Genomic DNA, 25,448 nt, shown 5'->3' with positions numbered 1-25,448 from the left:
AGCATTCTTCACGACGTCCATTAAGTGCCGGATCATGGCCACTGTGTGGGATCATGTGTGAGTGCCGGATCACTGTGTGAGTGCCGGATCATGGCCACTACCATTGGATTCCTTGCCCCCAAAAACATACATTCAGATACCAGAATCAAGTCAATAGCTGCATTACGTCCAGAGATAATAGCAAATGTAGATTTCAAGTGGCGGCCATTTTGAAATCCAATATGGCGGACATAAAGAGAGGATTTCAAGTGGCCCAATATCTGAAAATGTTCGCAACATATCAATGTACATTTTTGCCAAATTTGGTGCTTGTATCACAAAATGCACAATTCTTTTGAATATTTGGGCTAAGCCGCCCCACTATTTACCAAAAGTAAGAACCTTAACCTGTAAGCAAATGAATGGTTTTCCGACTGCATGGATCATCAGCTGGGCACCGTTCTTTCTCAAGGTTTCAATCCTTTCAGCCTACAACCTCTCCAAACGGCGGATCCACAACCTTAGTCACGGATCCACATCAGCAGATTATCTACACCAGTAGATCCACAACCTCAGTTGCATACAGGTAGTCAGTCAACCCAGCAATGTAACATCACTCATCAGACTCTACTCGCGAGAGGATTTAATATATTATCACACAGTTACAACTCCCACCACACATTCTATTTCATGATGATATTGTTGCGGGCCAGGGGTCGGGTGAGAAGACCACCCGGGGGGGGGGGGGCTATCTTGGGTTCCCACAAGACTCTCCGGAATTGCAGGCCGCCGCACAAGGATAATTCTGTGACGCAGTGGGTTGCTAACTGACCGTGAACGCCAATAACTCAACCACGTGACTGAGGGTCCTCCATATAGTTTATCCAGTTACCTAAACAACAATCTCGTGATCTAATTACTGGGGGACACGCCCTCAGTACGCCTTGTCCGAACCGGATCAGATGCAGTCGAGCAACACTACCAATGACGTACCGGCTAAAAGCAACGGATCGTTCGGAATGAAGTCCCGGTTAGGTTAGGATACGGACCATGCTGTTTGTATCAATGAAAGAAAAGACAAAAACGAGCTGCGAACATTTTTACGAATAATTTATTAACATGCAGGCAAGGAAAGACATGTCGCACAGTGAATGTAGTTTTTATTGTTGTGTGTGAGAGGAGATGGGAAGAAATGTGAGGTGCGACAATAATACAAACAACTTACAAAAGCAGACACAAAGCAGTGTTATCCCAATGTAATTCTTCCACGCTCAACTTAAGCGAGTACAAGCGCCATGACATCCATACATACATACATGCACGCACACACACACACGCACACATCCCGATGAAGAAGAGTTAATGAAGAGAAAAAGGAGAGGAGATGAGGCTAACTGTCTCTCAATACCTTGCACGATTGACCGACCGCACCACCAGTATGTTTTGGGGGGATGCTCCGCTTGGCGATAACTCCCTGACAGCTGGCGCGTCGTCTCCCACTTCGTGCAGCTAAGCATAGATTCAGAGAATGGGGCACGACCGTCAGGCGTAAAGGAAGGACCTTGGGCGGAGTCAGAAGCCAGTGGGTGGATAAAGGCGGAGTCAAAAGCGAGTGGGTAGGTGGATGGGTGGAGTTAGCGGCAAGTCGGTGAAGAAGGGTGGGGCCAGCAGCGAGCTGGTGAAGAAGGGTGGAGTCAGCAGGCGAATGGGCAGATTGTGGATCCCAGGCCAGACAGAAAGCAGGACGAGCCGACAGGAACCAGGAGCAATGAGAAGGGACGGAAAACCACCAGCAGACGGGGAGCGCCCGCATGGCCCCGCGACCCATCCTTTTAGAGAACCTGTGGTGTGGGGAGGGGTGACAACCCGAAGCAATGCGTCGTCACCCGAATCGGGCGCTCTGGTTGTGCCCCGGCCAGCACTCGGTCCAGCTGTGATGGCCGGAAGCGGCTCCACTTCACATCCGGTAAGATGATTACAAACTGCGGGATCATCTTACTCCGAACACCATGACACGAATCGCCCTGCACCGAATTCCCGGCCCGTGCCCTGGCGATCGGCGGTCAATGCGCTGCCTGTCCGTAAGCCATGCGGCCCGAGCCATACAACACACCTCTTCCTGGCAGCAGCCTCGCCGGGTGGAGAGGCGAGAAGACGTCCGCGGGATACACGTGCGGCTGCGGTGGTCAGCGAAGACCGACAGTAAGATGCTATGGTAAACCCATGCGCAGACCCGAACAAGATGTGTGCCATCCGTGCCCCGCTCTGTGTATGATAATAAATTACCCCGGGGCTGCGTGTGGGTCCGCCGCCATTGAGCATGCGGTCATTTATCAAAAGCGGTGGTGTGTGCGGTGCCAGCCCTGATCTGTGTCAGGAATTGAATGAAAAGATTGGATATAGTTATTAGATGTAGGTTTGGGTTGAAAAGAGTATAGATATAAGTATTAGATGAAGATTTGGATTGAAAAAGAAGATGGATATAATTATTAGATGGAAATTCAGATTGAAAAAGAAGATAGATATAATTATTAGATGGAGATTCGGGTTGAAAAGAGTGCACTGCTTTCGTACTGTACGGCGTTAGCATTTCGTGTTTGTTTTTCCATGGCTGGACTTCGTGAGGACCCATTCTCACAGTGAAGGGCACAGCCGCAGTTTTTACAGGTGGCTGTCCAAGTGCAGTGCCCGCTGGCCTTCGCGAGGACCCACTCTCAGAGCGAAGGGTGCGGCCGCAGTTTTTACAGGTGGCTGTCCGAGTGCAGCACCTGCTTGAATTTATCTCAGGAATAAAAGAAAAAGAATAGGAATGGAGTTAGAGATATAATCACACCTCACGATGAGATTCACACAACGCACTGTCCCGTTAGTCCCTTCCCTCTTGTCTAATGGGGAAATCTGTATATTAATGAAATAACTGTCTGGGGACCACTGTATGATGGATTCCATTGCTTTGGAGGGATGCGGTTCTCAGAACCGCAACAATACATTAAATCATGTATATCTTACCTTAAATATAACATGTCCACCACCCAGTACATACACCCAACTTACCACTAAATCAACTCTTATTCAAGTATTCAAACGGTATTTATAACGGATTTCTACATGCTTCCTGTTTCCGAGCAAACACTGAAAATGGTTGAAAATATTGTTTCGGTTCTGTGAAACTGGCACTCCACACACCCACAACCACAACACTCCGGCCAGGCAATGGCATGTAACATATAGCGGTCCCAAGACAGTTATTTCATTCGTATCTGTTTTTATGATACTTGTCGGTACCTGTTTGCGGTGAGGATGTTGAGGTCACGGAGAGATTCACTTACCTTGGCAGTGATATTCATGTCTCTGCTGGCTGTGAGCTACAGGTCAATAGACGTCTGGGTCGGGCCTGGGGCAGTCGTGGATTCATTGGATCATGGGGTGTGGCGCTGTCGTTACCTGGGCGGGAGGACAAAAGTCCGAGTATTCAGGCCCTTGGTGCTTCCAGTCTTGCTCTTCGGACGTGAGACTTGGATTCTGACCAGAGATCTGAGATGGAGACTTAATTTTTTTAGTACCAGGTCTCTTTGGAGAATCTTTGGCAATCGCTGGTCGGACTTTGTGTCCAACGAGCAGTTGCTGAGAGAGAGAGAGTCAAATGACTCAAATAGTCCGTGAGTGTCAGCTGCAGGTGTATGGACATGTGGCTCGTTTTCTTGGCGCTGATCCTGCTCACCAGATTCTGTCAGCGAGGGAGGCTCATGATTAGAGTAGGCCAATGAGCCGACTATGTGCCTCGTGGTTGCAGCAGGTTTATTGGCATCTCAAGGAGATGGGGATGGGCCAGGCATCTGCCTGGGGGATGGCCAGACAGAGGCCCCTGGAGTTCCGGTGGAAAGTGGATGCAGCGACGCGCTGCTCCGGTGCATGCTCCCATACCTGACCTGACCTGATATGTTTTTGATAGCCCTTCTCTTATGTCTAGTGGGTTTATGGGACAAAATGTGTTGCGAGGACTTTTGCACAGGCCTTTATACTTATTGCTTATCCTTTACCGATTTTACTTCACACACACATGACCCCTCCTGTCCTTCACACAAGTATGCAGACCCCAACAAGACAGCTTTATTATTTGCACATGCATGCCATTTCTCATTCAAACATCACGCCATTGCCAAACAGACGCTCACCTCAGACCTCCAGACTCGGATCACATTGCTTCGACATTTTTATAACCATCACAACGCCGTTATAAAAATCCCAACATCAATCCAAACTCGCTTCCCTTCGCCAATTTCTCCATCGAGTACAGCCTGTGGTTGCTGGTTGCATCATCGGTTGGGATGCGGCTATGCCGCTGATGCAGTGTCTCCCTTACCAGTCCACTGGTACTCATTTTTCTGACCTCGGAAGGATGACGGGCTGAGTCAACCTCCTGGTGTATTTAATTCAGCGGCCAGTGGGGCTTGAACTCAGGACCCTAGGATCCCAAGCCACCACCCTAACCACGAAGCCAACACCAGGCTTCCCTTCACCAATAAACCACCACAATAACCACAACCGCCTCCATCTCAAACCCACCGCTACAACACCTCAACCACCACTCCATAACTCACCGCTATGAACGACGCTACCACAGTCATCACCACAGGCAAAGAAACGAATGAGGCCATTTTTGGTGCCGAGTCCTTGCGTGGGTAAGGCCAAAACCTGGGGAAGCGTCCGTGCACCAATGGGAACACTCGGAAACGCCTATCGCCCGTCCTGATCCACCTTTAGGTTCTTCCCTCACCAAACAATTATACATACCCAGTGAGGGGGAGGGAAACAAGGGATGCTTTTGGCATGGTCGGCGGAAGGCAGAGCAGAGCCGAGCAGGCAGAGCGGAGCTCTGGGTGGGCAAGTGATTTAGGTGCCGTGCTTGGCACATTTATTCAGGCCAAGTTGAAACACAGTTACATTTACAGACTTCCTCACGCATCATTGGGACCATCTTCTCACACGTTCTGTCTTTTGTTTTCCATATCGCCTGCTGTGGACACAAAAGAGCACTCGGCGGGGGCAAGTCTCGCCAACCATTCTTTTCAGAACGACCCCACCGACACGCACCTCTTTCTATTTTCTTCTCTGCACCTCATCTGCATTGCATCCCTCATTTTGCACCACCTCTGACCACTCACCTAAATATCCTCAGTTTTCCTCCTCACCCCCCTCAAAAGCGACAGGGAAGCATTAGTCTGTCGGCCGTGCCAGGTACAACGGAGGTCGCAAACACCTTGTCTTTTCTCATTTTCTTTGCTTTCTCACTTTCCTCAGAGTATGTTTCTGATGGCGCCTGCCCAAGTGCAAGATATAATTGTGGAAGTGAATATTGGCTTAATATCTGCCCTGTGTCCTTTATTGTTCTTTGTAAATATTTGCATGTCCTTTTGCATACCTGTTTGTTATAAATCTATCCAGCTCGTAGCGTCTTTTCCCAATTGGTCCAGCATGGTCTGCACATAGTCTACCCGGGAAGTTCTTCCCCACGTAATTTGCTCTGATTAGCCTGTGCGTACTCGCAGCTCCGCTCGGCTGCACCTGATCCGGTGAGTTTACTAGAGTACACATTGAGGGCATGACACCCCTCTTGGCATGGCCGTCCACATGTAAGGTATCATGCGAAGTAGTGCAACTGCCGGATTGGCAGTACCAATCGGCGCTCATCAAGAAAAAATGATTTAAATTTATATATATATATATATATATATATATATATATATATATATATATATTAACACTGAAGGTGAAAATAGTTGTTTCAATTCACTTTTGTACGCTTTTGATGTGCACAGTCACCCAACATTGTGACGGGTTGGTTATTTCAGTTGTGTGCAGCACTTCGCTCGACCTTTGCTGTTATTTCCTCTTCTCTGGAGGAAATATCCACCACTCCCACCCACTCCCACAAAACACACACAATGCTTCTCTCGAGAAACTGCTATTAATTGTGTCTATGCGAGTGAATATAAATTTTAAAAGATTTTAAATTATGCTTATTAAAAAAAACTAATAATTGGATAAAAAGTTATTTTCCAATAAGATTTTGTCTTCATCTCTTGGTATGTTTACACTCTGCTTTACTGTTTTACAGTGGCCGGTTCTTGGCCAGATGTGCATCTCTTCCTCACTTCCTGGGCATATGGAACCTCCTGCACAAATCAAATTGGGTGTGGACCCTACATGTCTGCATCTGAACCGCCCTCTACACCTCACCTGGCTACCCTCGAATAGAGTGGACGGAAAACAGGCCAAACATGGGCAGATGGATGACACGAGCGCGTTCTTCACTCGCCTCCAAGGAGAGTTTTTTTCCATCCTGAACAGCTATCGAGACCTGCTATACACAGAGCGTACAGCTACTGTGAAGAGTGAGGAGATCCGCAGGGTCTACTGCCTCCATGCGCTCAACCACGTGCTCAAGGCGAACGCAAGGGTTCTTGCCAACAATCACACGTTGTGTAAAAGAGCTGAGCATGAAAAGGAAGCACGTGCTTCAAAAGCAATGCAAAAACGTCGCCTGCGCTTGAGGAAAGCGGCAACAACCAGAAAGGAAAAACCAGAAGAGGTTCACAAAGTGGTGTCATCCGTTGATGACGACGATAAGTTTCGAGACCAAGGATTCACCAGGCCAAAGGTGGACCAACCACACATCATTACTTTGCTTCCTTTCCTACCAAATTGTTTATTTAAGCTTTGTGATTATGAAAATGATCAAAAGTTGTAGTCTTTCACACACAGCAGCTGGTTTGCTTCAGTTGTTATATATATATATATATATATATATATATATATATATATATATATATATATATATATATATATATATATATATATATATATATATATATATAGTTATATATATATATATAGTTATATATATAGTTGTGTATATATATATATATATATATATAGATGTGTGTGTATATGTGTATATGTGTGTATATATATATATATATATATATATATATATATATATATATATATATATATAGATGTGTGTGTATATGTGTATATGTGTATATATATATATATATATATATATATATATATATATATATATATATATATATATATATATATATATAGATGTGTGTGTATATGTGTATATGTGTATATGTATATATATATATATATATATATATATATATATATATATATATATATATATATATATATATATATATATATATATATATATTGTTGTGGTTACCAGATTCGCAAACCACCATTCAGGTCCCTTAGGTGAGGTATCTCGGTAAGTGCATGTGTAGTTAGGCCCAAACCCGTTGTCTAGTGGGAATACATGTCATTTATACGTGCTGCGACTCTTCAGGATAGCCGTTTTTCTTTTACTATCTTTATTTTGGACCAATCGCCACCATCACAACCACAACAACAACCACCAACCACAACGCCGCTTCACCACAACCGCCATGACCTTTACCGTCGCAACTCGCCACCATCGCATCACCGTCATCTCGCGCCACTCATGGGCACCGATGCTGGACTCGTGTAGGGCGCACGTTGAACAGCGTGTACAAAATCACGGATTTTCTGCTTCAAAAACGGATCCAAAACGACACACGCCCACTTTTTGCCGTCCAATCGGTGAGCGAGGGGCGGGTGGCCCCGCCCCAGGGCGATCGATATATGCAAATTTGTGGATCAAAAGCCTTCACGCCCACTTTTTCTCGGGCCAATGGGGAGCGAGTTGAAAGGTCAAAGGGAGGGGGTCAAAGGCGAAGTTACGGGGGGATAAAAGGACGGTGTTCGTCAGTCAAAGAAGTAGTAAAGGTCGGAACGAGGCGAAGGAGTCGGAACAGAGAGTCAAGACTTCGCGGGCGGTGGAGCTGCTCGTCGTGTGCGTTGAAGTCGGAACGGAGGGGACGAGCTGTGGAGAGGCGGCGACACCGGACGAGGGGGTGCTCGCGTCGTGCAAGGAGCTGCGCGCCCGAGGGAGGCCGGCAGCGCGACCTGGCCGAGGTGGAGACGCTCGTCGCACATAATAAAGATCCTCTATACCCCGAGCATCAGCAACCCCCTCCTGTTTCCCCCCGCGCTGAGATAGTGCGACCAAGGGGGCCCCGTTCCCACCCCCCTGCCAGGCACTGTCCACGAGGCCCGCGGGTTGCGGGGCCATCGCCGCTCCGCGTCTCATCACCAGACGGGTAGGCCCGACCAGGTCTCGGCCCCAGGCCTACCTCATTCTTGAGGGTATTTCTTTTCCTTGGTTTTGGGTATGTGTTGTCGGCGCCGTCTGTGAAGTAGAATTGTATAAGTGTTGCCGTGTGCTCGGTAGTCGGAATTAGCTCTGCACTGTGTTTTCACTTTTATGTTTGCTTTTTGTGTAAATGGAATTGTGTTTTCTTTTTGTGTGCATTTGGTGGAATTGTATTTGTGTGCTTCCCGTGTGCCGAGAATAAATGTGCTTTATTGTTGAACTGTTCTCCCGCTTCGCTTCGTCTTTTCCTCCATTGAATCCCCATCTTGCTTCACGTAAAGGGTTGGTAGTGGGCTGAATACGCCCGATAATTAATCGAACCGTCGAGGTCGACGATAACACCGCTCGGTTATTCTGATAGTACGGAACGGGTCGCTTAAGTGGCCCGTGTCCGAAGTCGACCTGCGGCGAGGTGCGATCGCCCGGTCTACCCTCCGCGTGGGTACTTAGGTAGTTCGAATTTGGCGAGCAACCCTATCCCACGCGGGGGCTGATTGGCTCGATCGCGGTGAGACCGAAAGGTCCACCCGTGACTGGTTCCCGGCGTTAGTCCGAGAGGGTCACGACTGGATTGTCCGTCCGGTGGGCGACGTGCCGCGATTCGAGTTACGTGGCCGTCGCACGCCGGCGGGCGCGAAATCCGCAACAATATATATAGTTTTATATATATATTTATGTTAATATTTATATTTGTATGTATATATATATATAGTTATATATTTATGTTAATATTTGTATGTATATATATATTGTTACGAATTCGCGCCCGCCAGCATGCGATCGGCCACGTACCTCGAATCGCAACCGCGTCGCCCACCAGACGGACAATTCAGTCGTGACTTTCCGGAGCTAACGCCAGAACCCTGTCATGGGTGGGTCTTCAACCCCACCACGGCCGTGCAAATTGTCTACCCGTGCAAGATAGGGTCACTCGCCGAACTCGATACACCTAAGTACCTGGGCGGGCAGTCGACCGGGCGACCGTACCTCGCCACAGGTCGGCTGGGGACACAAACTGCTTAAGCGGTCCGTTCCATTCTACAGCAATAACCGAGCAGGTATTATCGCCGACCTCGACGGATCCGATTCTCCTTAACGGGTGTTTAAAACCCAGCTATTTATTCCGCGATGCAAGATGGCATTTTCAATAGGGGAAAGAGGACGCTACGAACGGGATACATTCAAACAAAACACATTTATTATTTACCCACAACACACGCAAGGAATCGTGCACGTATGTACAAGCAAGGAAATAGAAAGCAATACAACCGAATATGAGCAAGGATCAATGACAGGCACAGGTACTTTGACATGTCTACTTAATAGACACGGCGCCACAGCATGCACTCAAAAACAAAGGAAAAGACCCCCTCATAGACAAGGAGGTTGACGGGATCCGTGGACCTTTATGTCCGTGAGCCTTGGCTGACCGAATAGGCCCACTAGACCAATGCAGGTTACCTGCCCCCCCCCCCTCGGTGGTCGGCGAGTCGTGACGTCCCGTCCCCGTGGCAGTTAGCGTGGCCGCGCCTGATTCCGGGCCTCCCGCGTGGCCGGAAAGCTCTCTCCGGCGCTCCTCGCCCGGACGCGCAGGTTCGCACCGCAGAGCTGCGCCTTCAGTCCGCGTCTCCGATGCACAGGTTGCTCCACCGGACCACCAAAGACAAGCGAGTCATGAACCACAAAGAGCGCGGACGCGAGTGAACCACGAGCAGAGAAAGCAACGAGAGCCTGGACCACAAGGAGACTGCTCGGGCCTCGCGTGCCGTCCGCCTTAAATAACACGGGGCTCCGCCCTTTGCCCCACCCCGTTTTCGGCTCCACCTACCTTCCAGTAGCTTCTCCCAAAGGGGCGTTCCTCGACTCCTACCGCGTCACACCGCGCATCCACCAATTGGGAGCGAGCTGCCTCGCCCCTTCTCCTGCCAGCCGCGGAGAAGAAAGGGTGCAAAAACCCACGCACTAGCGAAAACCCACATATATATATATATATATATATATATATATATATATATATATATATATATATATATATATATATATATATATATATATATATATATATATATATATATATATATACACACACACATTTACACTTCCCTCGCCCTTGTGTAAATAAATTATTGTCGAAATGTTGCCAGTTAGTTTTTGTCTTTTTCCTTCATTGGTCCAGCATGGTTCGTATCTGAGTTTAGCCGGGTCTTTATACCCGATAATCGGTTCATTCTTGCCGGTACGTCCTTGGCAGTTCTGCTCGGCTGCATCCGATCCGGAGTGGGTCGTTGGTAATTGGTACTCTACCATAGTTGGTAGAATGATCCGGTTCTGGCAATGCGTAACGAGGGCTTGGTTCCCTGGTAGTCGAAACCGTGTGGTTAATTTGGTAAATTGATTGTAAACAAAAAGACCCTGCGCCACACGGTTGCGGTTTTGGTGTCCACGGTCGGTTAAGCGACCTGCCGCATCATGGAATTATCCGTGAGCAACGGCCATCAATTCCGTGAGTCTGGTGGGAGATGACGTAACTTTCCCCACCTCGTGGTCGTACTCGCTACCGGACCCCGGCCCTCAACAGTTTGAATTTCAAAGCAAAATCAATCAAAATGCAGGGAAAGAGACAAAGAACAGATGCTTATCGGGGGTTGATTTACTTACAGCTAAACACAGACAAGGGTACCCAGCAGATCATTCAGGGGGAAGGGAGGGGGAGAATCGTCTCACTCACCAGAAAGTCGTCCATGAAGCGAAAACGTCCTGAAAATGCGTGCGTGCATGTCATGTCCGTCGACAGCACCCAGCTTTGACGTGCACCCTCTCGCGGGGCAGCCTTGAACGCCAATCAACGTCTGGAGGGCACCGAGATCGTCCGTCGCCGGTTTAGACCCTGGTGTTGTTGGTGATCGACCTGTGCCTCACTTGTTGGCGGCACTGCTCACATCCACACGCGCACCACACGCTCGCTTGCCGAACCACTGGAAGGGCAAATTGTCTCTTCGGCGCTGGTCAGACACCTGCTTCTTGGTCACTTCTCTCGCTCTTTGCTTTTTCTCTCCTCACTTTTTCTCTTCAGAACATATCTCTTTCTCTCCAGAATGTCCCTCTTTCGCTTTTTCCTCACGTTTTTTTTATATCTCAGAACGTCTCTCCTCACAGAACGTACCTCATGCTTTCTCTCGCTCGTTTTTATATCCCCGGCTGTCCCCACGGGGTGCCGTCCACGCCAAGCTCTCCCCGCCCCACTGGGGCACGGTTACCAGGACGACCCGTGTGCTCTTAAAAAAGGCGGGCGGCGGAGCTCACGAAAGAGTGTTGCTGAGGAAAAATGAGGGCGGGATTCAGAGCTCGTGAAAGAATTGTGTGTGAACGTGTATGTCATAAAGAAAAAAGCTTCCAATAAGAGAGGGGATCTATCCTTTACTCTTCTCAACGCATCACATTTAAAATCCCATTGGACATGGCTGGGGCTTATCTGAACATGCATTTGAAATGAGGACGAGAGAAGAACCTTCAGAGTTTAGGCTTTATTCCATTTGATTGAAGCCGCTTCTACGGGCACACCAGGAAATACAGACGCAGCAAGGAGTACATAAGCAGTAAGGTACACACGCGCAACTAATCACCGCAAAATAAATCAGTATTATATATCAATCAGTATTCTCACCATTCAATGAGCACCAAGTGAGCCGCCGACATAAAACGACAATGCCCCTGGGACAATCCCCCCGACCGAGCCGAGCCTCAGCTTTATCTCTTCTGTGCTCGAGCCGGGCAACATGTGATCACACGTCACGACCTTCAATTCACCACATTCTCCCCGTCTTTAAAATGTAACTAGAGGCCCAGCTAACGCACCATGATTACTTCAGCGCTACAGGAGTATACATTTCAAGCAATGCGAACTATCTAAGCTACAGAAGCATACATGCCAAGCAGTGAGGATTATTTTGAGTTGTAGGAGCATGGTAATGAGCATCGACATATTATGTAACGAGCATATAGGAGCATGAGCATCGAGGATGCCAATAATCCCCTTTACAGATTGAGTCGGCGAGGGGGTATTATTCGTCGGCCTCTCCGGGAGTAGATGGCGGTTTCACTTGAGGGAGGCTTCCGATCCTCTTGGTGAGCCTCGACTCGTGCCGGAGATGACTCCCCGATCGCTCTCGGGTGGAACGTGGTAGCTCCGTCGTCACCCTTCTCGGGTGGAGTCCCTGGGGGGGGAACACCTGGGGAGGGGATGTCAGAGGGAGGTGTGCCAGATGGTGGTGTACCTGCGGGAGGAGTGCCTGAGGGAGCCAAATGGCGGACCGACACAGTGGTCTCCCTGCCATCCGGGAGCCTGACATGAGCATACTCTGGATTAGTATCGATGAGTTCGACCTCTTCCACCATGGGTTCATACTTGCTTTGTCGTACCGGGCGTTTCATGAACACTGTTCCAGGATGGGTTAGCCAGTTGGGCACCGATTGGCCGTCAACATAACGTCGTTGGTGAGTAAACATTCGTTCGTGAGGAGTTGCATTGGTGGACGTGCAGAGCAAAGAGCGTATGGAATTCAGAGCGTCGGGAAGGGTAACCTCCCACCGCTCGGGGCCCAGTCCTCTTGATTTCAACGCCAGAGTTACGGCTTTCCAAATGACTCCGTTATACCGTTCCACCTGCCCATTTCCCTGTGGGTTGTAACCTGTCGTTCGACTAGTTGCTATGCCGTGCTCTAATAGGAATTGTTTTAGCCCGGCCGACATGAAACACGGCCCTCTGTCTGAATGTATGTACGAAGGTTTCCCAAACATAGCGAAGAGGTCAGACAGACATTTCACGACAGTGCCCGAGGAGCACGGAAATGCGAAAGGGAACCTTGAATACTCATCAACAACAGTGAATATGTATCTGTTGTCTGTCTCGGTCGGCAGGGGCCCTTTGAAGTCAATGTTTAGTCTCTCGAAGGGAGAAGTGGCCTTGATCAGTCTGCCAGAAGCCACACCATAGAATCTGGGTTTTAGTTCAGCACAAACAGGGCATGAAGCATTCATTTGTTTAATATCTTCAATAGAATAGGGCAGGTTCTGTCTGCGTACGAAATGTGCCATTCTGGTTACCCCCGGGTGGCACAGAGACACATGGAGGTCTTGCAAAGCCCGACTGATTGCCGCCGAGCAGTAGACCCGCAAGAAGGTGTCTGCAGCAGGGTTTTCCCTCCCGGGCCGGTAAACAATGTCGTAACTATAGCAGGCTAGGTCTATCCGCCATCTCATAATTTTTTCATTCTTAATTTTCCCGTTATTTTTCCCATCAAACATGAATGCCACGGATCGTTGGTCCGTAACGAGCGTGAAGTGGTTTCCCAGTAAATAATGTCTCCATTTACGCAGCGCTTCGACGATGGCGTACGCCTCCTTCTCTATTGCCGAGTGTCTCTGCTCGCTTCCAGAGAGAGTTCTCGAGAAGAACGTGACGGGTCGCCCAGACTGATTAAGCGTAGCAGCTATCGCGTGATCAGAAGCATCTGTTTCCACCACGAAGGGCACCGAGCTATCGATCGATAATACCACGGAATTACTGATATCGTCTTTGAGGTTGTGGAAAGCTGTTACAACAGCGGCATCTGGTGGAAAGTTTTTTTTTTTTTGCAATGCACTAGGGGATGTATTTTCTCGGAGTATTGCGAAATCCATCTCGCATAGTAAGCGAACATGCCGATCACCCTGCGCATTGTCTGCAGGTCCTGAGGTGGGGGTAGCTCACGAAGTGGGCGCAATCGTTCAGGATCAGGCTTAATCGTGCCGTCGGCTATCGTGTAGCCGAGAAGGTCAATTGACCTTGCCGAGAATACGCATTTCTCGTTGTTGAGAGTCAGATTATATTTTCTAGCAATGCTCAAGAATCTGTCCAGATTCATGTCATGTTCCCCCTGATCCCTACCGCACACTGTGACATTGTCCACGTAAACAAAAGTGTCTTTGAGGTTTTCATCTGAGATGATGTCGTCCATAACCCGTTGGAAGCAAGCTACTCCATTCGTGACACCGAATGGAATTCTCCTGAATTGGTAGAGGTGCCTCCCTGCCTGGAATGCAGTGTAAGGTTTGTCTTCCTCTCGGATGGGAATTTGATGATAGGCGCTTCGCAAGTCGATGGTGCTGAATATCTTATTGGCCACGCGTTCGACCATCTCATCTATGCGCGGCAGGGGGTAGGCGTCGAGTTGGGTGAAGCGATTGACCGTTTGGGAATAATCGACAACCATTCGTTTCTTATGGTTCTGGCTGCCGGTCACCAACACCTGTGCGCGCCATGGCGAATCGCTCGGTTCTATAATTCCTTCTTCCAGTAATCGCTTGGTTTCTGAAGTGATGAAATTCATGTCAGCAGTGGTATATCGCCGCGATTTGATCGCTATCGGTTTGCAGGCCGGCGACAAGTTAGCAAACAGCTGGGGGGACGTTACCTCTGCGGTAGTCAAGGCATTTAAAATTAGACGAGGTTTGCTTCCTCCAAAGGGTATTTCGACGCTCGTGTGCTGCTTGAGGACATTATGACCCAGAATTACGTCTGCGCACAAATCACGAAGCACCAGTACCCTTACATCCCGATGCGTGTACCCTTTTACGTCCAATTCAACATTGCAGTACCCTCGTACGCGGGACTGTAGTGATGTGGCGGCCATGCATACCGTATTGTCTGTCGGGTGGATTTTCCATTTCCTGCCCTTCACTAGCGAGCTGTTGACGAAACTTTCAGAGCTCCCGGTATCAATCAGTGCCTCAGCCATATGCCCGTTAATGCGTACGTTGATGATAGCCTTGGATAGATTCCCCGGGGAGGCTGCAGTTAGTTTCTTTTGCGAGTAGAGAGCCGCAGAAGTGGGTTTATTTCTCCTTAGAGTAGATTTACATACCCTGGCATAATGCCCTTTCTTGTCACAATTCATGCATGTGGCATCTCTGGCGGAACATTTGTGGCGGAGGTGTCTTTTGTACCCACAAAAGAAACATTTACCAACCGGAGCAGTTGCTGAGGAGTTTGACGTGGCCTGGGTATCCGGCTCCTCGGGTGTTTCTCCATCCCCTGTGTCTGTGTCAGTGGGGTTCCTTGAGTTCCCACCGTAGCAGCGTTCATTAGCAGCATCGGTGTCCCAAATGACTCAGATTGCTGCTGTGCCACATCCATCGCTCGAGCCTGATCGACTACCTTTTCAAGAGTGGGTTGCGCTTTCTCTAGTAAGCGTTGCCGTATGTGGGCTGATCTAAGTCCTTGGATAAATGCCTCCCGGGTCGCTTCCTTTCGGTGTTCCTCGGCGCTTACGGCCCGGAAGCTGCAGTCTTTTCCCAGCTGATTCAGAGCTTGCAGGAACTGATCGATTGTCTCCCCGGCTGCTTGCTTGCGTGTGTTGAGAAGATGTCGTATGTATACCTCGTTCTTGCGCTTCACGTGGAGCGCCTGCAGCACGTCAAGCGCTGCTTCGTAAGTGTCGCACTCCGAGAAGAGCCTGTATACGCCGGGCGAGACATGATTCACGAGGGCGGCCAATTCGTCAGCTCCCTCTTCGATGATGGTCAGATAGTGTGAGAAGGAACGGAACCAATGCGACCATTTCATTTCTGAGTCAGTCGCGTTTGGGTCTGCGTCGAACCTCTCTGGTTTGTAGATCTTGTCCATCGTTGGTTGAGAGAGCCGAGAAAACCAAATGGAATAAATTGAAATGAGGACGAGAGAAGAACCTTCAGAGTATAGGCTTTATTCCATTTGATTGAAGCCGCTTCTACGGGCACACCAGGAAATACAGACGCAGCAAGGAGTACATAAGCAGTAAGGTACACACGCGCAACTAATCACCGCAAAATAAATCAGTATTATATATCAATCAGTATTCTCACCATTCAATGAGCACCAAGTGAGCCGGCGACATAAAACAACAATGCCCCTGGGACAATCCCCCCGACCGAGCCGAGCCTCAGCTTTTATCTCTTCTGTGCTCGAGCCGGGCAACATGTGATCACACGTCACGACCTTCAATTCACCACAGCATTTAAGGAAATAACTGTCTGAGGACCTGGATGTGTGGATGCATTTATCAGACCGGATTCTAAAATCCATAACAATATATCATATACATATATATATATATATATATATATATATATATATATATATATATATATATATATATATATACCAAGCTTGCACACTAAAAACTCGGCTCGCCGTCACACGATCCCTATGAAATTGCTGTGGCACTTAGCGGACATGCCGACAATGTTTGGGAAGTCTTGGCGTTCCATAGTACCACTTGCATTTTGCACAATGCGTATTTTTGTCATTCCCCGTGTACGGTCTGTCGTCTGCTACCAGCTATGTTGTGCTGCTATCCTGTGCATATGCACGGGTATCGCTAGTATATATATATATATATATATATATATATATATATATATATATATATATATATATATATATATATATATATATATATATATATATATATATATATATATATACTTTCAACCCTGGTTTGCATCCAATCCTTTCCTTCAATCCATGATGCAAAGCGAGCAGGCGCAAATGCACGATAACAGGCACGCGTGCAGTCCTGTGATCATTTTCATCGCACTGTATGGGACGTGCATGGCGCACATCTTTATTCAGGTCTGCGCGCTGATTTACAACGGCGTCTCACCGTCGACCTTCGCTCGCCACCTCTGCCACCAATATCTCCCACAAATGGCAGAGGTCATCCCGCGCCTCCTCACACCTCCGCCTCGATGCAGTCGGCACCAAGCAGAGGCATGCTGTACGGCCCAGATTGCTCGGGCCGCATGGCGCGCAAATGGAACAAGCGTGTTGACCATTGCCAACCGCAGAACGTCGGGGGTGCCCGAACGGGTATGCAGGACTGACGCGATTCTCGTCCAGTCGACGGAACACGGCCCGGGAGTTCGGTGGAAGGCGATTCATATCGCGGTGTTCAGCGCAAGACAATTCCGTGGCTCCGCCATGTTGCACCGGATGGACAAATGGGACCACTTATGGCTGGAGGAGTCTGGCAGCGCGGGGCCAGGGTCCAATAGGAGCGCATGATTTCGGTGACGACGCATCGCTTCGGGTCGTCACCCCACCCTACACCATGGGGCTTGCAAAAGGCGGATCGCGAAACCGTTCGCTCTCTGGGATTGATCTCCACATTTGCCTGCTGCTCCGCCTGCCTCGCGTGCTGACTCCACCTGCCTCGCACACTGGATCCACCCACTTTCACTCTCTGGAGCTCCGCCTTCCCTGCCTGACGACTCCAGCATTATTCGCCTGCTGCTCTGCCTTCCCGGCCTGACTCCGCCTGATGACTCCCGCCTTATTCGCCTGCTGGATCTGCCCACTTATCTGCCTTCCTTGCCTGTCAGTCCCGCCTATTCTCTGGACCAGTGCGGAGCACGCACTGTGCCTGGACAGTAACCAAGCAGGGGACAACGCGCCGACTCAAGGTGGGATCGCTCAGCGGAGCATCCCCCAAAACGTACTGGGTCGCGCTGTCGGCCGACCGTGCAAGGTATTGTGAGGCCGTTAGCCCTCATCTTCTCTCCTTTCTTTTGATTATCTCAACTTCATCGGGGTGCGTGCGTGCGTGTCATGGCGCTTGTCCTCACATAAGTTCAGAGTGTAGAAGATATATCAGGATAAGTCTGCTCTGTGTCTGCTTTGGTAAGTTGCTTGCCTTGTTGTCGCACCCCACAAATTCCTTACTGTACCTGCTTGCATACAATAATAAATCCATTCACTGTGCCACATTTTTCCTCATCTGTTTGTTAATAAATGCTTTATATTGAAATGTTCCCAGCTCGTTTTCGTCTTTTTCTTCATTGATCCAGCATCGTCCATATCCTAGCCTAGGCAGGACTTTATTTCCCAATGATCCGTTCTTCCAGCCGGTACGTCCTTGGTAGTTACGCTCGGCTGCATCTGATCCAGTAAGGTGAGCCGGTTTGGACAAGGCGTACCAAGGGCGTATTCCCTGGTAATTAGGTCATGTGATTATTTTAGGTAACCGGCACAAGTCACGTGGTTGAATTATTGGCATTCACGGTCGATTAGCGACCCGCCTCGTCACGTTAGTTATCCGTGTGCGACGGTCTGCGAGTCTGGAGAGTCTGGGTGGAACTCGAGACAGCTTTCCCCACCTCGAGGTCTTCTCGCCCGGACCCCGGCCCGCAACAGTACATAGTGAAGCAAGTGTGCTTTCAAGTCGGTCCTTCATTCCAAGCATTTGCAAGTCTTTTCTTGATCACTGGTAAATTAACATTGCAGTGTAACTTGGCAGTTGCCCTGATCTCTTTTGGGTTTTGGTTGAAATCCCCAGTGGAGTTTAATTTGAGAAAAGCTGCCATCTTGTACAGCATCTTTCTGTCCATTAGAGTGAGCACTAAACTGGCTGTCTCATTTACATTCCATTGGAGATAAAGTTTCCATATCATTCAGACAACAGTAAGCCTTTGCGAGGGTACAAATGATTGATGGTTGTAAAGTAATCACAATGTGTGACTGAAGCAATTCTGTGTCGCGTACGGCATACTCGAGTTTGTGCGATAACTATTGCATTTCAATTGGTCTTGAAGAATGTAATACTTTTTCTTCAGTAAAAGGTGACAAGTTTGATCATTATTCCTTTTTTTTTAATCCATTTCCTTGTGCAGTATTTGCCATTATTTTTTCACTGCAACCGTCTCCCTTCTTACATGTCTGTGTATCTCGTTCAATTTCAGGTTCTTATTTTACTCCCGACCCGTGATGCAGCATTGCGCTGCGTACGCATCTTCGTAGATCTGCTGAGACCTGTCGGTGAGAAGTTTGAGGTTGGCCACCAGCAGAGGTTCCTATCCGAGTACGGCACAGAACCAGACGACATTCCTCCAAACTTATCACGGCCCGATGATTTCCTCTCCATGTTCTCTGGAAACACAGATGACCATTTCCGTGTGGGTGGGTCGATTGATGCAAGTCTTTGTTTTCAAATATTGTCTTGGAATGTTTAAAGGAAGAGAAATGCTCATTATTTGTTTATCTTGCCTTGGAGTGTGAGCCACAGTGAAGGTTTCACCAAGCTTAACTATCCCCTCTGATGCATATGATGATCGTAGACTACAGAGCATAGAGGATGCAATTTGAACCTGGAGCTGAGTATGTATTCTGCCCACTGGTGTAACCCTCCCTCGGGTGCAGCTGTGCCAATGATGCAGGGTCCTTGCACATTAGGACATGTATTTGTAATTTTGTAGGGTACCATCACACCATGGCCTCTTTTCGTAAGGTGCTATGGGATCTTTAACATCTACCAGTGACACCGAGCTAAACATCCCTCTGAAGTATGCACACTCATTGGTGCAATGCTCTGCTTGCAGAACAATAGGATGACAATTTGTAGTTGGGTTGGGAACCATAATCGGACTAGATAACTCAAAAATGAGAACATGCAATCTCAAAGCTATCCTGTCAGCCTTTTGTAACTGTGACCTGATGAGGAGGGAGGGGATTACGAGTGAAGTTGTAAAAACAGAAGCTTAAGCATTTTACTCGGGTGTGGCACTCAATGCCCTCCTCTTTTTGAAAAGCACCAATTTCTTTAATATTGACTTGTAATAACAGTTGGTAGAGATCCCATCTGAAAGGACATTGTGCTGTCTGTGAAGCACCAAGGTAATGGTTTCATGGAGTCAGATACTATTTCCCCATGCAAGACAAAACTCTGAGATAGTGGATGATCTTGAGCTCTACTTTCAGTATAAGCAGTCAATGAAGAGGTTTGAGAAGTATTTAATCCCACGTGAATACGAATTAATTTGGCTGTTGATGTGGTTATATTGAGCAGGTTTGGCGGTACTGCGGAGAAAGCTGCGCATCTATTCACCGTTCTACTCCTCTGATGTGATCGTCGCCTCACCGCTGGGCCTACGTACCATTCTGGGTGCAGAGGGTGAGAAGCAACGAGACTTTGACTTTCTCTCCTCCATCGAGCTGCTCGTGCTTGACCAGACTGACATGTTTCTCATGCAAAACTGGGAGCACGTCACGGTATGAACCTGTTGCAAAAAGAACAAAGCCTCATACATTTTTGACACCCATCTTTGATTGCTTGTGCTTGAAGCATGAAAACAATTCTCTTAAGCAATTGTTAAACTGTTGATCATTCTCTTGTCAGCACATCATTGCAATAAACATGTTAAACCAAAACCCAATCTGGTTTAGCAGCTGGGGTATTTTTCATTATGACTTTCCAAGCGCTCACAATTCTTCTTTAAGCTGTTTCGTTGTACGGACATTACCGAAGCATGTTGATCTCAACAACCATGATTGCTCATGAACTATATTCTGCTTTAGTGTCAAAATTTGTCATTGACTGTCCAATCAATTCTGCTAGTTTGCATACCAGTGATTGGATGAGCCTGTGTCATGTTCCAATGCAAATCTGATAAATAGCAGTGTTAAATATCTGTTAAATAGCAGTGTGCATGTCATGTTCCAATGCAAATCTGATTGGACACAAACTTCTGGATTGCTGTGCAGCCATACAGCATGGGGTGCAGTGTGACATAAAAAAAATGTGTTTGGGTGGGGGTTAGTGATGTCATTATGTCATTGCTTCATGATGTTGCCAAAAGCTGTTTACCACCATCAAAGATCATCTCCAATCCAAAACCGATCTTTTCTACCCTCGTTAACCCCCACCCCAATCCTCCTCCTATCCAAATTTCCAGTTTTCCCTCCTTGGAGTTTCCTTCTGTATTCATCTCGTCCACCCCATGTATCATCTTGTTCACGCCGTGCATCCTCCCCACACCCCCTTTTTTTGGCCAAATCCCCTTCTATCTTGTCTTCTACTCTGCTGTTGGTGTTCCCCCCTCTCCCTTTTGTTTGTGTCTCCACTGTTACTTTTGCATCTGGTCAGTGTATTTGCTCTTTCATGAGCCTCAATTGTGTATACAAAAAAAAGATGACGAATATCAAAATTTGACTGATTTACGGGCATGACGGTCGTTGCGTGAAGTCGCCATTAGATCATTCATGAATTTTTCATATTCAAATGTACCATACTCCTACAGAGCATCGGTGCTGCCAAAGCAGTTTGTTAGAAAGGGTTATACTGGGAGGTTTGCCCATTACCTTCCCAGCAGTCATTAGGGCAGGAATATGGAAGCCAGTGATAACTCGCCTACTCTTCACGAAGGACACCTTGGGATCTTGAATGTCCACCAACTAATGCCGGCAGATGTGACATCCAGTTTAACGCTCATCTGAGGGATGGCACACACATTGATGAATTATCCTGCCTGTGAAACACCAGGATGACAGTTTTTAGCTGGGTCAGGATTCAAACCCAGGCTAGACAGCTTAGAGGCAAGTGTGCGTACCATATGGACTACCTTTCCTCAAAATGAAAGCTACTGTGGCCTTGACAAGCCCCTGATGACTTCCTATGTGACATATGTTATTTCTGTGGTAAAGCGTTTTTTTTTTAATTACATTTGTTCTCCATTGATCTCGGCTCATAGAAAAGCTTGTATGTTCATACATCACACACAGAATAAGGATATTACGAGAGTCGGTGCACTTTTGCATGAATTTACAAGGGCTTTCATAGATGGCACACAAAAAAACAACTTTTATGTTGGATTTGAACCTGAGCTCTAAACAAGAACACGAGTCGTGTCCTTTGGGGAGAAAGCTTTGTCAGGCCAACCCATTTTCTTCTGCAGTTTCATGAAATCTGCATATACAGAAATTGTGCATTTGGTTGTCCTCTTTTGTGACGAAGTACTGTACCTCAAATCGGTCTCTTCGATTCCACCACCCCACCATGTATCAGCACCTGATGTCCCACCTAAATCGTCTGCCTCTTGAGTCTCGGGGCATAGATTTTTCACGTGTACGAAACTGGATGCTGCAGGGCTGGGCCTCCTGTTACCGACAGACCGTGGTGCTGTCAGCTGTAGCAGTACCCCAGATCCTCGCCATTTTTAACCACCATTGCCATAACTACCGCGGGCAGGTGAGTCACAAATGTATTGGTTGGTGAAATTGAGTGTGCCACATGCATCAGAAATCACTTCATTGAACTTTAGTACATTTCACCTCCACAGAACAATTGCATCGTATGCACAAATCCTTGCATGCATGTTCTGGTTGTATCTTTGAAGTGACCTTTGTGAAACAGGTGTCTGTAAGAAACCCACCCAAGGTGGGCTCCATTTCCCATGTTCTTGCTCAAGTACCACATGCGTTCCACCGCCTGGAGTCTCAAACGTACCCGCAACTCCCAGATATCAGGTTCGCAACCCGAATCCACATCACATGGAAACCATTACCCAAGTTGAGGTCATTCTTCTTTTTATTGATGAGATTTTTCTGCCTTAATTTTGTAACAATAAATTTCCCTCTTTTACTCTCAATCTCCACCAAGGTTCCAGCACTTTGTGGAAAAGGTTCTGCCGCAGTATCGTGATGCTGTCATGTCGCACACCATGATATATGTGCCAAGCTACTTTGACTACCTACGCCTTCAGAACTATTTTGAGGAGAATAAGTTGGAATGTTCGTACATTTGCGAGTACACAGACAGACGTCTGGTCAAGCGGGCTCGCCGTGCCTTTAACAAGGGCCACAATCGTTTCATGCTCTACACCGAAAGGTTCCACCACTTCATGCGGTTGGTTTTTTGCTTTTATGTGTCATGTGTCAAAACTAAACAAGTTGCACGCTTTCCTCCTACTTTGCGAATTGCCTTGTGATAATTTTATTGCGGAAACTTCAAGGTGTCGATTGCCGTCATGCGCCCTACAGATACACCATTAAAGGAATTCAGCACCTTGTGTTCTATGAGCTACCCACTTACCCTGGCTTCTACAGCGAGGTGTGCAACATGTTCCTCGCTGGGCGTGCTGGCGTGCAGGATGCTGGTTGGACGTGCACAGTGTTGTACTCACACTTTGATGCACTGCGGCTTGCAGCCGTCGTCGGCTCCGAGCGCGCTGCACAGATGATCGCTTCGTCAAGGTCTGTGCACCTCTTCGTAACTGGGGATACCATTGGCTCGCCAGCAAACGTTCCTTCTATAAGCCGAGCTGTGTAACGAAGAAGTTTTGTTTTCCAAAATAACTTCGCAACACATCGTGTGACGGTGACAAAATTAACTTGAAAGAACGTGCGTGTGACATCCTTGGTTTTGTGTAACTGGCATGCTGTGGTTTCCTTAACCTCGATCAGAAAGACAATATTTTCCCTATCCCCTGGTGCGATGAACAAGTCTTGCTTCGAAACAGAGCAGAACCGTGAGAGTGATGGGATTTTCAAAGACAATTCGATAATTACACATGGAATTCCTTTTTGGATTGTTATTTTTAAAATCCCCTTTATTTCCCTCTTTTTGCATAAAATACAACAGAGGCCTGTTAAAACGAATGGTTATTAAAATTAATTCGCCCATAATGAGTGGAATTTTTGTGGACAATCCCATTTCTTTTTTCCCAGTTGTTATAATGCAATAAATTTAGGAACAGTATCGAGCTATTGTGGAGAAAGACTGGTAAGTTTGTTTGGCCAAATCAGGAATTGTAGGCCGAACCACACAAAGCGAAATGTGGAAGTTCATTATTGAGCGATGCCACAGTGGGATGTCAAGCTCACGTGTACCTGAGTGTGAGGAACATGACCTTAATCGTGCAAAAAAAAAAAAACCAATAAAAAAACTCCCTGGAGCATGTGTGCTCATTATAACGAGACAACTGCAGTTGTCTCGTTATCTGAGTTAATTGTTACATTGCGGTGACTAATGCCAGCAGATGTGACATCCAGTCACAAGTTAATTGTTACATTAAGTTAAATTAGAAATGCCCCGTTAAAGATTGGTCGGAGCCTGATGTAATCTGGGAGGAGGTGGGGGGGGGGGGTCTTGCACGTCCTTGTTGAATGAACCCCTGATATAGCAAATAGTTTTATTATCTTGCCAAAACTAAGTTTTTGCAAGATATGTTAGTCAGCTTGTATGTTTTTTTTTTTTTGTTTGTTTGTCTGTAATCACGTATAAAAAATTCTGCAGAGCACAGTTATCATTGAAAATTTTTGTAACTTCGCATATCAGAGGCCTATAGAGGTCCCTTTCAGCGCATAAAATTTTGAAGGTCAAGGTCAAAGGTCAAGGTCACTTTGTCGCAAATCAGGGGAGTCAACGAAACCCTTATTTTTTGAGTAATTTTGATCCGATCGTCTTCAAACTTCATGGAATTATAGTTCATGGTCTGGCGCTCAGCTGATTAATTTTTGGTGGCGATTGGCCTTGACCTTCATGGTTAGCGCCTCAGGTCAAACATATTTGACCCCAAGGTCAAATTTTCAAGTTTTAGGAACCATATCGTGTCGTACCTCAAATTGAACACCTCGATGAGTGCTTTCTAGATATGTCAAGCTTGAGACATTATGACGTCATTTGGTGAGGTTATGAGGCAAACGCATATTTTTCATGGTTACTCTGTAGAACGATTCTCATCGGAATCTCTCGTAGGCAGATATTCATCAAGGAGTCGCTCCTGGTGGATAGCACCTCTGTTCACCTCAGTGTGACCTTATAGAAGTCACACGTGGTCACCTTTTGGCAAGATACGGGTCACCCTGCGGATGACATTGGTTTATTTAATTTTTCATGGTATCTGCAGCTGGAATACACATTTCTCTTTTACCGATGATACACACAACTGATGTCATGTTTTGCATTGTATCGTATAATAGTTATAACCGAGCTGTTCTTTAAGTCAAGTGATTGCTGAACAATTTCGATTTAAAAAAAAATGTCAGACATGTAACATAATATTCATTGCCAAAACGAGCCTGTGGCTTTTCCCTCCTCTCCCCCAAATACAGCAAACTGTTTGATGAGTGATAGTGGGAGAAACGGAGTAATAAACAAAACACAAGGAGTCGTTACCCCCCCCCCTCCCATTCAACAAATTTTTACTATGACAATTGCTGTGTATCTGAAACACATCTAATAGCACAAAGTGCATTGGGTTGTCATGATGACCATTGACCTTTAAATAAACAAGTCACATCGCCTCACATTTCAGCGTAGCTTGGCTATGCATCTGTTTATTTATGCTTTGATCTCTGTGTATACCTGCCACTCATGTTGTGGACAAAGTGGATATGTAAACGATTTTAAACTCATAAAACTTCACTGGGAAG

General features: G+C 47.2%; 1 protein-coding gene across 3 annotated transcripts in view; it reads left to right on the top strand.

Annotated features, from left to right (window-relative positions):
• UTP25 (UTP25 small subunit processome component) overlaps nucleotides 1–25,324 on the top strand; it is a 52,472-nt gene extending 27,148 nt beyond the window's left edge. For 2 of the 3 annotated variants that reach the window (XM_085870163.1, XM_085870164.1), the window contains exons 5-11: nucleotides 6,098–6,640; nucleotides 18,983–19,199; nucleotides 20,086–20,288; nucleotides 22,081–22,263; nucleotides 22,429–22,541; nucleotides 22,675–22,920; nucleotides 23,055–25,324. In XM_085870163.1, coding sequence (XP_085726289.1) covers nucleotides 6,098–6,640; nucleotides 18,983–19,199; nucleotides 20,086–20,288; nucleotides 22,081–22,263; nucleotides 22,429–22,541; nucleotides 22,675–22,920; nucleotides 23,055–23,343 — 1,794 coding nt within the window. In that variant the 3' untranslated portion in view covers nucleotides 23,344–25,324. The remainder of the gene's footprint in view (nucleotides 1–6,097; nucleotides 6,641–18,982; nucleotides 19,200–20,085; nucleotides 20,289–22,080; nucleotides 22,264–22,428; nucleotides 22,542–22,674; nucleotides 22,921–23,054) is intronic. The other variant, XM_085870165.1, reaches the window with a different exon arrangement.
• Nucleotides 25,325–25,448: the final 124 nt, after the last annotated feature.

Source organism: Eptatretus burgeri, chromosome 2 (assembly GCF_056783735.1).
Source record: "Eptatretus burgeri isolate ZD-2024b chromosome 2, Ebu_testis_v1, whole genome shotgun sequence".
Lineage (NCBI taxonomy): Eukaryota > Metazoa > Chordata > Myxini > Myxiniformes > Myxinidae > Eptatretus > Eptatretus burgeri.
The sequence above is the reverse complement of the archived record's forward strand: the minus strand, read 5'-3'. Positions and strand labels throughout refer to the sequence as shown.